Below are 18,076 nucleotides of genomic sequence, written 5' to 3' on the forward strand. Positions count from 1 at the left end.
AGCCTCTGGCCCCGCCACCCCTGACTCAGCTGAAAACATCACCCAACATCTGTCCCCTGAGTCTAGCCGGAAAGCTTACTGGAAGACTTGGGATGGCAGCACCACAACACAGCACATACCTCAGTCCCCGAACGTCTTTACAGAGCACTCAACTGGAAGCAGCACATCCCCAGGTGGACTGAGCCAACTTAAGTCCCCTGCACCTGTTCGCACTAGGAGTGTGTCTGATTCCTCAGCTCCTAGGAGAGGTAATTACTCTTGCTGGTTCCAGATGGAACCCAAAAACACACATTTGTCACATATCTATTGCAGTACTTCATACCATCTAAAATTTTGAGACTTAAAAAAGAAAGAAGTAAAAATCTAATTTGGAATGTATAAACCTACAAATCAAGACCGGAACAACCAGAATGCCATGACAACAGTTTCCCTAATCTTTCTTTGCTTTCTTCTAGACTCTGTGACCAAAACATCCACTCCTTCCATCAGTAAAAATGGTAAAGCTGGGGGTCAGCAGGGGGCACCTTGGGAGACATTGGTGGTGTTCGCCATCAACTTGAAACAGCTCACAGTCCAAATGAACATGAGCAATGTCATGGGAAACAACACGTAAGAGTTCACACTGTTTACACATTTTACTACTATTTACTATTTTTATGAATTAAAAAATTCAGAAACTAAAAAAAATTTTTGAAAAAAACACATTGAAAACCATGGAAGCTTGTGTTAATAGTCCATTTTTTTCCTAACTTTTTTACTTTTTTCCACAGCTTATCCTAATTGAAAACTAATATTCAGAACCCTCTCTGCAAAATTATAATTCATGCAATACTTAATAAATATTTATACACAAACAACCATCTTCCTTTCTACCCCTAGGGCTTGTGTAGATAAATCCCTAAGAATTTTGCTTTAAACTGGCCTTAAACTTAAATGTGTATTTATTTTATTTATTTATTTGTTTTGAAAAGATTCTGCCAAATGACTCCAAGAGGGATTTGTGACAGTTGTTTTAGTGTGAATGACAATCCATAGAGACAGTAATGGTGAAAATGTAAGCGTGTAATATGATTGAGCACTCCCAAAAAAGTTTACATCATCCGTTTACATGTATCAGTCTTATCGTATACACTGGCATCTCGTGTGGCAGTTTTCACTGTTACTTACTGCTACATTACAGCTGAAAGATGTAATGACCTCGCAGTTAACACAGATCTGCAGAAAATCCTGCTGAATAAGTGCAAACACAACACCCTCATAACTAAGGTAGAACTGTTTTATGAGCTCTGTGTCAAGATCAAGTTAAAAACGTGTGCATGTCTCTTGCCCCTTCCTCAACCCGCCAGTGTACGTTTGGCCCTTCTACTTCTAATTTAAATTATTTATGTCTTCAGAGTATCCTCCGTCATGAAAACATTTATTCAAAGTTGTAGGTTTTTTTCTAAATCCACAAAAATGTAATGGTACATAAAGTTGACACGATTATATAATAATAAACTAGGTGAATTCAACATGTTGACTTGTCAGTCAGGTTCATTGCTCGAGGTGAATCTGTCTTCTCCTTGTGAGTAACCTGTGTTTATTCTCAGTTGAGTCATTTCATGAGTCATTTAAGTTTTATAGACAGTACTTCTGCATTATTTAGCAGCATTTCACGAGAGCTCACAGTTGTGTTTGGCCCCACAGCTGGACGACCAGTGGCCTGAAGAGTCAGGGCCGACTGTCTGTGGGCAGCAACCAGGACCGAGAAATCAGCATGTCTGTTGGCCTCGGCCGCTCCAAGCTAGATTCCAAAGGCGGCGTGGTGGGTGGCAATATAGACGTGAACACCCTGGAGATGGTTGGTATGTAAACAAAAGCATCAACTTTTCAGACATCTGGTGTTTTTCTGGAACTCATTAGTAGATCTTGTTCTAGCAGAGTGTGCAGCTGAGCCAGAATTCAGTGCACACAACCTGGGAAATGTGCAGTGATAAAACAGACATGATTACATTTTTTACACTTACTTTGTATATGCATTCAATTTAGTGTTTAAATTAGCTTTTATACTCCAAGACATACTTATGTAGCAGATTGTACTACATAGAGTTGGTCCTAAAAACAAGCTGGTTCAGTTTACAACCCAAATATCATCAACCCAGATTTTATTCACAATAGAACAGAAACAACATATCAGATGTTGAAAATGAAAAATTTAACTATTTCGGGGAAAATATTAGCTCACTTTGAATTTGATGGCAGCAAAACATCTCAAAAAAGTTGGAACAGAGGCAACAAAAGCTTGGAAAAGGAATTGCTGCAAATAAAAAAAGGGAGCAGCATTGGACAACTAATTAGGTTAATTGGCAACAGTTCAGTAACATGGCCGTGTATAAAAGGAGCATTTCAGAGAGGCAGATCCTCTCAAATGTAAAGATGGGCAGAGGTTCACCAATCTGCGACAAACTGCATTAAAAGTTGGGGAAACAATTTCAGGAAAATGTTGCTCAGCGTAAAATTGCAAAGACTTTGAAGATCCATCTCCAAAGTCCATCTACAGTATATAATATGATCAAAAGATACAGAGAATCAGGACGAATCTTTGTGCACAAGGCTGAAAGTCAAAACTGGATGTGTGTGATCTTTGGGCATTAAAAACGGGCATGATTCTCTACTGGACGTCATTGCATGGGTTTAGGACAATTCCATAAATCACTGTCTGTGAAGTTCACCAGTTCACCATGGACAGTTGTTAAAAGAAGAGGGGATGCTACACAATGGTTAACATCACCCTGCATTAAACTTTTTTGATGTGTTGCTGTCATCAAATTCAAAATGAGCTAATATTTTCCATGAAATGTTGGGTCAAGATATGGGTTAATGGGATTTGCAAATCATTGCATTCTGTTTTTACTTATGTTTTAATTTACAACTTTTTTGGGATTGGGGTTGTAAATACACTATTACCTTGTCACTGTGTAAATTGCCATCTCTTTTCCAGCCCACATTTCAGAGCACCCCAACCAGCAACCCAGCCATAAGATCAAGATCACCATGGGTTCGACAGAGGCGCGAGTGGACTACATGGGCTCCAGCATCCTGATGGGAGTGTTTAGTAATGCTGACTTACGGCTCCAAGATGAATGGAAGGTCAATCTGTGCACTGTGGAGACTAGCCTATCAGAGAAAAGGTAACAAGCGATGCCAGCAAAAGCTGACTACCAGCACATCTTGTTCATGAAGTACAGTATTTCTAATAGAAAAGCATAAACAGGCATAGATTAATTTAAATCCAGTCTAATCTGTGTATGTTCTCTGTATATTGCAATTGTAAAACATCAGGTTTATGAAGAGAAAGAGCCAAATGTTGGGATCTTGGGGCCAACAGTTGGCTTGGAAAGCCAAAGTGTATGTCTGAACTTGAGTGCATGTGTAGGTATGGACCCTAAAATAAAGCAGTTATATGGCTGTAGCTCAGTTGGTAAGGCAATCGTCCACGGTGGCATGGTGCTCAGTGGTTCGATCGCCAGTTCGACAAGGCTATATGTCGAAGTGTCTCTGGGCAAGACACTGAACCCCCAACAGCCCATTCCCTTCCCCAGCTACCAAGCCCGGTAGAAATTGGAGAAGGTTGCGTCAGGAAGGGCATCCAGCGTAAAAAACTGTGCCAAATCAGCATGCCCGACCCTGAACTCACGGGATAAGCCGACAGGTCAAAAAAAACAGATAAGATGCCGTATTTGTGATCATTCAAGATGCAGTTTTCTTTAACCTACAGTACATGTCATTTCTGTCTGCTTTCTGTGCCTTCCTTTGCTTCCTGCAATTTTAATCATCTTCTCAATCATATTTTTCCCACCTCTGCCACTTCCCTCTTCCCTCTCCACCTTTTCTTCCTCATCTTCTTACAGTGAAATCTTCATCCATGGAGACTTGCAGTGGGACATTTTCCAGGTGATTATTTCACGCTCCACCACACCAGACCTCATCAAGATCGGCATGAAGCTGCAGGAGTTTTTTACGCAGCAGTTTGACACCAGCAAGCGAGCACTTTCCACCTGGGGCCCTGGCCCCTACCTTCCTCCCAAAACCCCAGTCATCAACACTGAGAAAGGAGCAGCTGAGCTTTGTAAGCATTCCTTTTCTCTACTGCTGGGTGAAGTATGTAGCGCACACTGCAGCATAAGCAGTTACACACAGCAAGTGTCTTTGGCAGTTCTGCTGCTTATAGGAAGTGAAATTATTTGTAATTGTAATGTGCTTAATTTGTGTACCACTTATTGTCAAGGTAGTTTACCAACTGGATGTAATACATCTTGCTGAAGAGATAACTTAAAAACAAAATGCTTAAGCATTTTGTTTTTAAGTTAAGGCTTTATAAAGATAAAAACAGATCAAACAAATCTGATCCTCTTAGCATTGACAACGGGCCTCCTGTTCTGGTCAGAATTTATTTGTCTGCCTACATCTCCTACCCTCACCACCCTCACTTCTCACGTTATGTCTCCTAACCGTCTTTGTCACGCAGACATGGATGCTGCCCATCACCGCCACTGGCCCGGGGTGCTGAAGGTAATCGCAGGCTGCCACATCTCCCTCTTCCAGATGCCTCTACCTGAGGATGCTGTGCAGCTGGGTGGTTCAATGAGCCTCCATGGCAATCACATGACCCTGGCATGCTTTCATGGGCCCAACTTCCGTTCCAAGTCCTGGGCTCTGTTCCACCTGGAAGAGCCTAACATCGCCTTCTGGACAGAGGCGCAGAAGATCTGGGAGGATGGTGAGCCAAAATGTTCATTTTGGAGAAATGTATTGTACAGGCAATATTTGGAATAGATATTCAACTGTCCTTTTTTTTAGTCCTAAGAAACATTAAAACACATTTTAGTCTATAAATTCAGATTTGTCACTGTAAAATTTGTATTAACTGACATTTGTTTCTGCAATCTAGGCTCCAAAGATGACTCAACCTACATTGTCCAAACACTGGATTTCCATCTTGGTCACAACACCATGGTGACCAAACCCTGTGGTGCGCTTGAAAGCCCGATGGCCACCATAACAAAAATAACCCGCAGACGGCATGAAAACCCTCCACATGGAGTTGCCACTGTCAAAGAATGGTTCAACTACGTCACTGCCATGAGGAATGAAGGTAAGTGAATCTGAAAGTAGCAGTGCTTTTTTTTTTTCCACAAATATAAAACCTGTAAACCTCCCTTAGTTGAAGGCAATGGATCAGTGTTTGTCTTAGCGTCTTGCTGATTCTGGGAAATGGTTCTTTTTACAGTTTTGGCATGAAATTTGTGTTTTAGTTCAGTGAGGAAAGACAATTAAGATGGCAATTCAATCAATCCATCAAAAGCTAGTCTAGGTGTATTTAATTAATTGGCAACTGAATGTAAATGATTTTTTCAAACGCCAAACTTTTATTAACCGCTCTAAGATAGTTCTAACTAAAACAAGACAGAAATTAGCTACTTTTTACTTTCATGTACCCGCTGCCTGTTATCTGAAATGTAAAATAGGTGCAGATAGTGTTTAACAAAGCTGAAGAGCAGAGACGTGTGAACATGACCTTAAACTCTATAGAGTTTTAACATGTCTTATCTCTTGTTTCAGAGCTGAACTTGCTCAGGAATGTGGAAGCCAACAACCAAGAGAGCGGAGCAGCTGCCAAAAGCTCCAGTCTGCTAAGCAGCTTCCGCAGCTCCTCCAACTACAACCATGAAACAGAGACCATCTTTGCCCTTCCCAGAATGCAGCTGGACTTTAAGTCCATCCATGTACAAGATCCAGATGAACCTACACTAATAGGTACTACATGATTTAATGACAGAGTAGATCAAGCCAATAAACGGTTTTGCTGCAGATTTTACATCCACATTAAACTCTCATCACGTTAGTGGGGAAATGTGGTGGAAATCTCTGCACTCTATTAACAGGACTTTATCGCAATCATATTAGGCAGTTTGCACAGTCATATTTGTACTAAAGAAAGTTTGCTCTCTTTCTTGCGCTGCTTTAAAGAAAAGTGATTACAGTCTACTGTCAGGTATCAAGCCTTTGTAAACACTCAAATCTTCTCTTAAAAAACAGTGGCTGGTATTATGGGAATAGTTTGACATTTTTAGGAAAACATGCTTATTTGCTTTCTTTCGGCATTTTATGGTGCAGTCAGATCAAAACGAGCTCTTCCCTCATTGCTGTTTGAGTGAGGGTGACACATTCACTCCCAGACGCTGTTTCCCTTCTTCATTTTGTTCCAGAGTTCACTCAGACTTAACGTCGACCCGTAAAGTCATAAGCTTCTCCAGTGTCTAGATGATTTTTAAGGCGTGGAAGTGACCTCTCATTTAGGAAATGATGAGTGTTCACATTCATAACTGTTGGAGAGAGAAAACAATTCGCAGAGAAACTGAGATCCTGTTTGGCTTTCATTAGTGTGAGGACAGTGACAGACGTAAATGTTAAGTACAATTTTGTGAACTGTAGTTGCCAGTAGCTTTTGGAGGTTAGGTTTACAATTCTCCCCACATTATTAATTCTCCCCTCCTGCTTTTGGATGCACCACATAAGCCAGTTTCGCCAGAAAGATTTTGGTTTGACTGCACCATTAAAGAGGTTTATGTTCTTACTAAGTCTCTGCTGGTTGCCTGGTAACTGCTTCTAGCCGAGATGTAATCTGGGACACAACCCCCTTGCAGCAGCCAATTATTACTGTTACTGTTGGGATTCAGTTTGGATTAAAAAAAGATACATAATATCTTAATTAGTGAACTTTTCTAACAGCTTGACAGCCGAACTTGTATGGTAAGTCGGCCTTTTTTTTAAAAAAAAAAAAGGGAAAATGTATACTGTATTTTCCAAAGTCCAAAATTAAACTGTGGGTAAATAAATACAAATTGTATTCTATTATTTTTTGTTTTTATTTATTCCAGATTCTAACAGCAAGCCAAAAGTGGAGTGTAGCGTCGTGACAGAATTCACCGACCACATATGTGTCACCATGGATGCTGAGCTCATCATGTTCCTTCACGATCTGGTGTCCGCGTACCTGAAGGAGAAGGAGAAAGGTTTTTGTCAGGTTTTGTCTATAACTATCATTAAGAAGACGACAAGCTGTTTCTGTAAAATGTGTCAACACTCTCTGGGCCAGATTCATCTCCAACAATAAAAATGACATTCCCTTTTCCTAGAAAATAAAATGCAAGTAAAGCAAATTTTATGATTTCAAAATTGTTTGATAACTATTTTTTAGATTGTACGTGGTATGTCACCTTCATACTACATGTTAAAGAGAAAGCAATTCATGAAAAAATTGTTCTGTATTTCATACATTTAGAATTTGATAATAGGTTTCGAATTGTTATAAAAACATTCTATTTTTTTAACTATTTACACAGAAGGTCAACTCTTTTGTATGTTCTGCAAATTATTTAGGAGTAAAATTTGGCCTTCAGAGATTCAAAAACGACATTATATTGCATATCAAGAAAGTGAGTCTTGAATATCTAAGAAAAAAATAATCTGTATGCCTTAGTACCTGCCAAGCTGTTTGTGTGCTGTTGGACAAATTTTGGAGAGCAGCAGGAAATGCAGGCAGCTGACTGTTATTTTCACACAGTGAGGAGGTCACGGAGCCCTGTGCAGGCAGCATTTTAATGGGTTTCCTATTGTCACACGGGAGCAACTTGCATTCTCCATGACAATTAAAATAGCGCCATTATTTTGCTCTGTTGATTCTGAGTTCTTTGGCAAGGCAAGCTTTAGAGATTTACATCATGTTTGTAAATCCTAATGAACTGAAGTCAGACAGATGGGTATTTGAATGTGAATAGCAGTTAGATCTACACTATGAAGGTGTCAAATATTAATGGATGCTTATTTTGCCCAGCTTACCTGTGTTAAAGAATGTGTTTGTCATGTTTAAAAAAACAACAACTTTTTTACCTTTCTTTGTTTCCCCGTGTTGTCCCAGCCCTCTTTGCACCACGGATGTTCACAGCTCGTCCAGGCCAGAAAAGCCCCACTGCCCTGCATGACGAAAGCTCCTCAGACAAGGACAAGGATGACTGCATCAACTACACCACCGTGGATTGGAGGGAGTTTGCATGCAACACCTGGCACTTGGAGCCCACTCTTAGGTCAGCTCCACTCATCTGCATCACATACATTTGAAGTGTGTGTGTGCATGTTTGCAGACGCAGACCCTTTCATATGACGAAGTCAAATTAAGTCACACAGCTCATTGAACTTCAGTAATTTAAAATTAACGGAGAAGCAAATAGAAAAGTCCATTTGTGACACTTTAATGGTGTTTTCATTATCTCTTTTACTTATTGAAAGTGTTTGTGTTGTTAAGTCTCTCACTCACTCCATCTCTCCTGGGAGATGCATAACACTCACCCAAAAGAAAGTTAGGAAGGCAGAGTCTTTTGCGACTGTACAGCCACAGCCTGAGCTATGTTACTATAGCCCGTATACGAGTTCAAGTAATCAGGTTACTACAATGCATGTTTTTCTACTGAGTCAAACTAATTTGTCCACTAATTTTGTCATAGACCAGAAGAGTCTGGAAGCTTTCACAGCAAAAATTGATGTATGCGATTAATTTAGTCAGGGGTTTTGTGTATAAACTGCATCTATAAAGTAACTAGTACTAAAGATTTAAATAAATACAGTGAAGTAAAAAGTACAAAATTCACCTTTCAGCTATAATAAAAATATAAAGCAACCTAAAATGTAGACATTAGGACTGAAATTCTTTCAAACAACCTTGTGCTGTCTGACAAGCTTTTAAGTATGACCAAACTGAACATTTCTTTGGCCTTCAGGCTCATCTCCTGGACAGGACGTAAGATTGACCCAGTGGGTGTGGACTACATCTTGCAGAAGCTTGGCTTCCACCACGCCAGGACTACAATTCCCAAGTGGCTGCAGAGGGGCGTGATGGACCCACTGGACAAGGTGTTGTCAGTGCTGATCAAGAAGCTAGGCACCTCCCTGCAGGATGAGAAGGACAAGAAAGGTCGTGACAAGGAGGAGCACTGATGAACACTGAAACCACTGTAATGGAAGCTGTGCACACGTTCTGTACAGGTCAAAAACACTGGATTAATGTATTATCATGGCCATTACTGTACAACACATTTGTCATTTTTACTGCTAATTCCTGTGAATTTCAGCAGAGCTGGTAATCGTGGTGCAGGCCACTAGCAGCTCTGACTGAACAGTTTTGCACCAATGTTATTTTCTGTATATTTTGAACAAAGTAGCAAATGATTGTATTACTTCACTGCTTTAATGTGTAAAAACCCTGCCAGTTTTACCTGTTACCTGTAAATGAACCTACTGAAATCGCTTGAAAGTTTATTTTAAGGCTTACTGATATTTCATGAGAAATGTTTTTTTTATTTTTATTTTTTTTAAACATTGCCTTTTTTTTGTTTCCCATGGAACACATGGTAGATATGCTTTATGAATTTTATAGTATAGACCAATATGGAAAGGTGTTTTTGTGTGTGGTTTTGGACGTGAACAAATAAACACTAGCACATCATCCACTCAGTCATTAAGATGTAACTGAACTTGTAACTGTATTTTCAACAAACTTATTATATATGAGGATGTGAAACGCAAAGTCTAGAACATGCATCAGCCTGGTGTGTCAAGCTTATTTTTGTGTTATTTTTTTAAATCCATAATAAAATTTCATGATTGTGATGATTTCCTAACTTAATAAAAATATTGCCATTCATATTTAGATGGTCTGCTGTTTTGGGAAGTACTAGTACAGATTTAAAACAAAAAGGTTAGTTTACTTTGTGTGACGTTGACCTTCTGTGATTACTAGTTCGGCTGTTTGTCTGTCTCTAGTGGAATCGTCCAGCTTTACAGAAGATTTTTACTTGAAGAATTCACATTATAATGATCTTGGTTTCTATGTGTGGCACGCTGTTTTTCTTTTCTTTTTTTTTTTTCTTTTTTTTTTTTTTTTAATTTTAAAAGCTGTTGTGATGTTTACTGAGCTTTTTCCAATCTGTAAAATGCATCACTTTGTGATGCTGATTTGTCTCAGCCACCCCACCCACCCCTCTATGAAACGGCTGTCAGCCAGGTGTTTGGAGCTTCAAATACTCTTTAATCAACTGGGAATTGCTTTTTTTCCCCTTAACATTTCGTGATGTTTAAATCAAACCTTCAGTGGTTATATGTTTGTTTTTTTATTCTTTTAGGCAGCAATTTTGTTGTGTACAGAGTTTTTAGGTCAATGAGCGCATGTGTAACATTCACTTAGTATTTTATAACAACCACTACTAGAGTCCTCCAGTGCTTGTCAGAAAACCACAGCCCTCGATCCATAAAAAGCCTGCTGTGATCACTGCAGGGTTCAGCTAATACAGCACTCTGACCGCAAGACGCCCTTCACCAGTGCTAATCTCCTTCACTTTGATATACCCGCTCACCGTGAGCCATGTTCACTTTTGGTTCCATGCCATGGTTTTGCATTTTTGATGGTGCATTGGTGGGTGAAGGAAAGCACGGTGGCACTGTGGAGAGGAACAGAAGAGCCGTTTTCCTCTGTGATGTCTGCTGTGAGATTACAGCAGTGTTACCTGAGGAAACCCAGACAGCTCAGTGAGAGCAGACTCAGGTCTTTGCTCCTGCTTGCCTGGGCCAGATATTATTTTTGATTTTGATTCCGCCTGCTGCACACACTTTGCTTTGAAGTGAATTCTGTTTTACATATCACTCCTCAGTACTTTATTTTCTTCTCCTCTTAGAGCTGTACTATACACTTTGACATAAAAGCCAAGTAAATGACCAGTAGATGGAGTCAAAAGCCAGTTATCCTACAAGCTGAACTCCTCAAAGACACTGGCTCCCTGCAGTACTGGATACTGTCCTGCAATTGAATTATAAAATAGAAACAGAGTAGAAGACATTAAGAAGTCATGAAGTGACCAGGGATGTTTTGCAGCTTCAGCTGCCTAACTTTGTCCATACTGGTCTTCAGTGAGCTCTGGACTGTTTTCATTACTTAGATGTAAAGTAAAGTCTTGCAGGGCTCTCTGGTAAACTTTTAAATAGTTTATCAGTAGAATTCAGAAACAAATGAACCAGATATTAATTTATTTTTGATCATTTTTGACATAAAGCATTAGAAAGATGCACTGTCTCGTTACAAAATGGTCGGCAGTGCATAGAAACACAACACAGTATCTTGTAAACGTCCTTACAGTATAAATTGTGTGCAAGTTGTGCAGTAAAAAGATTAGCTGAAAATGAAAATTGTTCCAAAAATGTGTCATATGGGACATGTTTTAAACTTTAGGAAAAATAAATGTACCCATGTAACACACCGATCATAAACCCTTATGTTATGTAAGTCTTACAGCAACACGACTAATAATCGTTAATAAATTTTATGGCAATTCATAAATCAATTAAAAGCTATGGATTATTCATCAATAAAAAAAAACATATATACTAGTGCATCTCAGTCAATTTGAACATTCTGAAAAAGTTAATTATCTGGTAAATCAAAAAGTGAAACATTCTAGATTCATTACATATAAAGTGATTTTCTTTCCTCAAATGATTACTACTTATGACTCAAGAAAATCTAAAATTCAGTGTCTCATATAAGTATCAATATTTCCTAAGATCAAATAAATACATTTCAAAAAGGATCCACAATAGCGAAATGTCTACTTCTGTATGTTCATTAAAACCTGGTCGGGGCTCTTCGACCATGAATTACTGCATTTATGTGGCGTGGAGGCAGTCAGCCTGTAGTACTGCTCAAGTGTTACTGAGGACCAGAGAGCTGCTGCTCACTGAATAGTTTCTCTTGCTGAGTGTTAAAATCCCAGTATCAGCGGTTTTCGGAAAAAAATCAGACTGGTCCATGTGACACCAACGACCATGTTATGTTCAAAGTCACTTAAATCTTTCCCCTTCAGATGCTCCATTCGAATTTCAGCAGATCATCTTAACCATGTCTACAAGCCTAAATGCATTAAGTCCCTACCAAGTGATGAGTCAGCAGTTTGACTCCCCCTGCCCATATGCTGAAATGTCTGTGGACAAGACAGCTAACCCCCAAACTGTCCAACCTCAGTCAGTGAGGTTGTGCAACCCATGACACATCTGAGCGCTGGTCCCAAGCTCAGTAAACGTTGAGCACAACTTTTGTGGCAAACCAACAAATAAAACATAATCTGAATCTGAAATATAAAAGCCATTAAACTATTCATTGGATTCACTCATATGCCCAAATGAATATGAACTAAAATATTTTAAATACTTTTATTTTGAATACTTTTTAAAATTTTGATTAATTATTCAGAGAGCATGTAATGACTAAGAGTTTTTCAATCACTTGACAGCTCCAACATATGTAAAAACTACTTTATAGTCAGGAGATGTTAGCATTAGCTTATCATAAAGGGGAAACACCTTTCTCCTGACCTAGTTTATATTATTTTCATTTTATTATCACAAACCCCAACCACGTCTAACTACCTCAACTGTACAGGTTCAATAAGTGAGGCGATAGAAATATATTTAGAGGGTTTGCATCTTAAGATTACACACATAGGAAAAGAAAAGCAGAAAAAGTTACAAATGTAAGAACCATTCAGTTAAAACATTATGAATGATCTTACTTATTGTGTGTATGATACATACTTAGACGTTCAAAAAGACCACCCTCCCCGGCCCAAAATTCAACATTGATAATAATTATCCTAATAAACTTAATAATTTAATTTACTGTCAGTCCAGATAACTTTCGACATATTTTTGAAGTTATGATCCTGTTATTATACTCCTCATTGCCCTAATGATGGACAGAAAAAAAAGCAGATGCGATTACTTTAAAAATGTCGGAAATGCCTTGAAAGCTGTCTTTTAAGCTGTGCCCTACAGAACAAATGTGCCCGTGTGGGCCAATAAAGGCTGAACTGCATTCAATTAAATGCCACACAGTGCCATTATGATTTACAGCAACTAAACTGCCTTAATACAAATGAGCAAATTGAGATTTGTGCTACTTTTTGATTGAGTTTTTAATTGCTTGTTCCACTTCATCTGCTTTACCTTGATTTATTAATTCGGTGTAACAATATGGTTTAATGTCTTGAAGGAAGAAGCTGGTAGTTAGCGTTGCTGTTTCTCGGGGATGCAGTTCGTGATTAGTTAGTGTTAGTGTATTAGTCTTCACTCACTTGGTGGTGACTTCCCTGCCTGCCATCTGGCCCCGTTCTCCTCACCATGGACATCTGCCATGGCTGCTGCAGCTCTCTTATGTCTGCTAAATTGAATATGGTGTTTCTGTACTAGCGCCAACGTATCAGCTTCAGTCTGGATTAATCTGTGGAAATAAAGCTTCTCACACTTTTCTCAGACAGTAGATTTACATTTAGTCATTTAGCAGAGTCTTGTCAGGAGCAAACAGCAGGAGCTACCTGGTGTTCAGCATCTTAACTAAAGATGCTTTAACTAGTTAATCTGAATATAATAATAACAATCTCCGGATCTAAGTATTTAAAGCTGTGCACATCATTATTTTTAATTTTAAAATAATGGATCACGTAACATTGTGCCAAATGTGTTGCTCATAGCAACAAAATGTCTGGATTTCTTATTCGTTCTGTGGGGCTTTTTGGCATCTTTCAGTGTGATCTTTTGCTTTTGCATTAGGCAAAATGACCTAATCACTACCCAATTTAGCTATCTGTGTAAACACGGGCATATCCTCCTGAGACCTGAGGAAAAAAGTGCATTGTGCTGCAGTCTCCATTTTGTCTCAGCATGACAACAAAGTTCCCTTCATCCCACCCAAAAACATGAAATATCCTTAGAAAAGGCCAGGATGTCCTCTACTGAGCACATCAGGACCTCGTAGAGTATCTAAAATGAGTCAAAAGATATAGGTCAAAAAACAATGTCCACTACAGAGGACATAACGGATGGGTCTCTGGGAGGATATTAACCAGTTTTATACTGTGAACCTGTTGCCAGCAGGAGATTATTAGAATTAGTGGATGTGGAAAATTCATATTAAGTGATGTTTCTTACAGTTTGACAACAGTCTGTTGTTTGCTGCTATATGTAATGAGGTTATCAGAGATTTTTATTGAAAATGAACATGAATGCTCATGTTTCCGTGTGTGTGCTCGCAGTACCTGCTTTGCCACTTTTGCCTTTTTTTGCTGTCATAATGTCCTAAATTACCCAAGAACTTCAATTAATGCACACACTGAAACATCAAACACTGAAACTGAAGCATCATTTCACTCCTGAATCTACAATATGCAATTTTTGCTATTCAAACTAACTGTGGCATGAGACATAAAATAATTGCAGCCATGGCGTCACATGCCAACGCCGCAGAGTTTCTGACCTCCTCTGATTGGTTGGAAGGGGAGCCTCACTCAAAAACCTTTAGAAGGGAATATTTCTGACAGCACCTCTCTACATTAGTTATGGAGCATATTCCTACTGAGAAAATATATTTTGAAGAGTTAGATACTGTAATTGTTTTGTATTTTAACAAATTTTAGTTCGAAGAAAGACTCATTATATCATTTATGCGGGCAAAAAAATCATTAATGCAGCTTTAAATTCTGTATGTGCAGTAATGCAACTGTGTGGTTTAAACATGCCTACAGTACAGTACATCAATATTACAGATCCTCAGTGGAGATTGTGAAACAGCTGTGAAAAGCTGAGGATAGTTGACTTTTTACCGAGCTGAATCCTGCCATTCTCCATCTGCACACGCTCAATATTTGCAGAGACTGTTTCAAACCAGTCAATTCTTCGAGAAAATTACACATCTTCAGCACCCGAAGGCATGTCACACCACTGACCGCTCTCACCTGTGGCACTTGTCAGACTTATCTCTGGCAGCAAAAGATAAAGTCTGTTGGTTCATTCAAACAAACCCCAGCCAGCACTGAAACACCGGACACACACACACACACACACACACCTGTTTGCACAATAGTAAGTTTGAACCAATTTCAGCCAAAGTAACCATTGTGCCATTAACGCTTGGAGCATGAATCTTTATTGGATGTAATATTTTTAATATTGGATGTATATTACATGTAATATCCTTTTAACACATTCGCTGCAGTTTTAATGACAACAGCCTTTTTTGCATTTTTAATTAATTCACCCAGACTGGTGTTTTAGTTAAACATCTCTCCAGGCACAACATGAACTTTAGACAGGTCTGCTTTCACACAGCATGTTCACTGACCCAGGATTATTCAGATTTATGTAAACAAGGACATGAGATATTTCATTCTTGGACTATTTGCATTAAAAGCCTCATGTGCTTATTACCTCTTTGAGAAGGAATTTGATAATGAAATACAGTAGACCTAATCGTACTTGATTAAGAAGATGCTTCTATGCAGTTTCGGCTGCTTTACTGAGTTTTTACGTTCTAACTGTTGTGACTAATGCAGTCAGACTCAGCCAGTATCAATAAAACATGTGAAGAATACAGTGTGATTTAAATGAGAACTCATTTATTGGCATTTAGTACAACTTGCAGGTCAACAAGACCCCTCTTTAAAAAACAAAACAAAATGGAGGCTTGCGGGAGATGATTCCTTCAGACCTCAGTGCAGCTTTTTAGATTTGATCATGAAATTTTAATCAACTCATTTAAGCACTAAGGTGGGTATTTGGCTCAGCACTGAGCTGCCTCAGATCCTGACTTTCTAATAGATCTTTGTCTGACAATTGGTCTCTGGGAGGTCCCTAAAAACTCCCACAGAGCTCAGTTCTAGGTTCTGTCCATTTGTCCCTGTACGGTACAAGCTCCCAGCTGGAAATGGCTTTAAATAAAACTGCATGTGGCTCTTTTGGTGAGATGAATATACCTATAAATACCTTGACAAGACCCACAGCCATATTAAAGGACTTTAAAAAAAAACCCTCTTACTTATTACTTAACCCACTTTGATAAAAAGGTAAAGTTCAGTTTGACCTTTATTTTTTGCCTTTTGAATTTCCTTTATAGATGGAAATTTAAAGGTCACCTGTAATATACAGTATGTGATTATAGGAGTTTTTTTATGTGGACGGACACAGCATGTGGCATGTGGCAGCCAATATGAGTCCAAGATAATTTTACTTTTGGATGTAGACATTTCTGTTATGACTACAATATGATTACTTTATGAATTTTATTTAGCCTTTTCCCTTACAAGTTCCACTTTGATTGACCAACATATCCCATGACATATAACTTGATATGAACACCACCACATACATAATGCAATTAACAAAGTAAGCTGTACAAAATGTGCCTCATTAAAACATGAGCACAACAAAGAGGTCAATAGAGGATCTCTACTTAAAAAGTATTCAGAGTGTGTCGTGTGGGGGTAAAAATCCAGCACCTTACATTTAGTTTATAATCCAGTCTCTCTAAACTAAACTAAATTAAACTAAACTAAACTAAACTGCAAACATGATTACATATTACCACTGACTACATTTACTGTGAACATAATGAGAATAGTTGACATGTAATTTAATTGGCAAGTTGTAAATATGTTAATACTGAATATATCAATAAAATGTTAATGTTAATAATACAACGTAACTTGTAACTCTCTTTCTGTACTGTAAGTAAATGCAAGGCTTCATTCATTCAGTAAATATGTAGCATGAGAACATAACCATGTACTCATTAGTTTCCCTTAAAACAATGCAGTGTACACATTAGGGACCATAATTTTACAGTATACAGTATTTACTTGTCAGATGTTCTAGGCTGTTTCAACGTATTAGGTACCGGAAACCAGAAGTGTTTGATTTTACGATTGCATTTTATTTTTTGTAATTGAGCAGTTTAGGTTGAAAAAAGACGAGGAAAGCGAGGACAGAGAGAGATGATGACATGTAAGAGCAAACTCATTGTTGCGTTTTAGCTCAGCGGGAAGCCACTCAGTCCATCTGTGCTGACAAACACCTATCAATAATGAAACTAATGTTGTTAACAACAGTTAAAATCCTGTCAGCTGCCAGACAACGAAGAGGCAGGAACAAAACTTCGAGTTGTCTCTGAACAGTGAGCGTGTCTGCTTCAGATGATTTGTTTTGTAATTTTTGTAATTTTTTATTTTTTTTAACTTTGCGGGAATGTTTAATTCTCTTTAATATGAAACCTTAGCTCAGCCTCAGAGTGTTTGCAGGGATTTGGATAGCAGGTGGCGTTTATGGGGCTCAACTAATTTTAGCGTTTAGCTCAAAGCTCCACTGGTGTTGTAAGTACAGCCTGATGGAGCAGTTAGTTTGGCTGTAGAATCTTGTTAAAGGGTTTAAGAATGAGTCCGTGGGCAAGTACCGACCATTTAAAAAGATTATTTTATTTTTATACAATTATTTGGACAGAATAAAGGTAATAATGATTTTAAATAGTAAATTGTCTTTTTATAAACACTGTACCAATTCATGTAAATGAGACAAAAATATTCTTATGTGTGGGAGGGCTGTGGCGGGGCCGGCCTGGCACTGCCCCCCCTTCTGACCACCCTCAGAATCACCCCTGGAATGACTCATAGAAGTTAGGCCACATGTAGAAATTGGGTGCTGTGGAAAAGAGACAACATAATTTAGGACAGAATAAGACATATCTGATTTCATAAAAATGTTCTCTCATCGTCTCACTCCATCATATGTGCAGATTATGTTTAGGTCATTGAAAAAGAGACATTTAAAAAAAGACATCTGGACTAAGATGAATAATTTACTCATGTAGCCTTTAACTTGATGAAGCTAGATGAAGCCTTTTTAGACACGTCTGCCCTAAATCTTAGATTTCACATCATAAAAATAGAGAAAACAAACCTTAAGTGTTATTTTGCTAAAGAATACACCACCTTAAAATGAGCACATGGCCGTGTGCCTGCCACAGATCGTACTAAGGTAAAATTGGAAAGTGTGGCAACGTGTGCAGTATGAAAAAAAAAAAAGAAAAGCGATTGAGAGAATGCAAGAACATATGAGACCCTAGGCTGAACTTTGAGGACCCCTGCCCCTGTCATTGTCTGCAGAGAATGAC

The 18,076-nt window shown here is 38.6% G+C and overlaps 1 protein-coding gene across 1 annotated transcript in view; it reads left to right on the forward strand.

The window, feature by feature from the left end:
* The window catches only part of kiaa1109 (KIAA1109 ortholog), a 65,659-nt gene extending 55,920 nt beyond the window's left edge, over nucleotides 1-9,739 (forward strand). The window contains exons 78-88 of the mRNA XM_067478626.1: nucleotides 3-248; nucleotides 456-609; nucleotides 1,687-1,844; nucleotides 2,981-3,170; nucleotides 3,891-4,108; nucleotides 4,508-4,759; nucleotides 4,931-5,134; nucleotides 5,602-5,796; nucleotides 6,921-7,055; nucleotides 7,961-8,126; nucleotides 8,817-9,739. Of these exons, the coding sequence (XP_067334727.1) occupies nucleotides 3-248; nucleotides 456-609; nucleotides 1,687-1,844; nucleotides 2,981-3,170; nucleotides 3,891-4,108; nucleotides 4,508-4,759; nucleotides 4,931-5,134; nucleotides 5,602-5,796; nucleotides 6,921-7,055; nucleotides 7,961-8,126; nucleotides 8,817-9,033 (2,135 nt within the window). The 3' untranslated portion in view covers nucleotides 9,034-9,739. The remainder of the gene's footprint in view (nucleotides 1-2; nucleotides 249-455; nucleotides 610-1,686; nucleotides 1,845-2,980; nucleotides 3,171-3,890; nucleotides 4,109-4,507; nucleotides 4,760-4,930; nucleotides 5,135-5,601; nucleotides 5,797-6,920; nucleotides 7,056-7,960; nucleotides 8,127-8,816) is intronic.
* The last annotated feature ends 8,337 nt before the right edge of the window (nucleotides 9,740-18,076 follow it).

This window comes from Channa argus, chromosome 16 (genome assembly GCF_033026475.1).
Source record: "Channa argus isolate prfri chromosome 16, Channa argus male v1.0, whole genome shotgun sequence".
Taxonomy (NCBI): domain Eukaryota; kingdom Metazoa; phylum Chordata; class Actinopteri; order Anabantiformes; family Channidae; genus Channa; species Channa argus.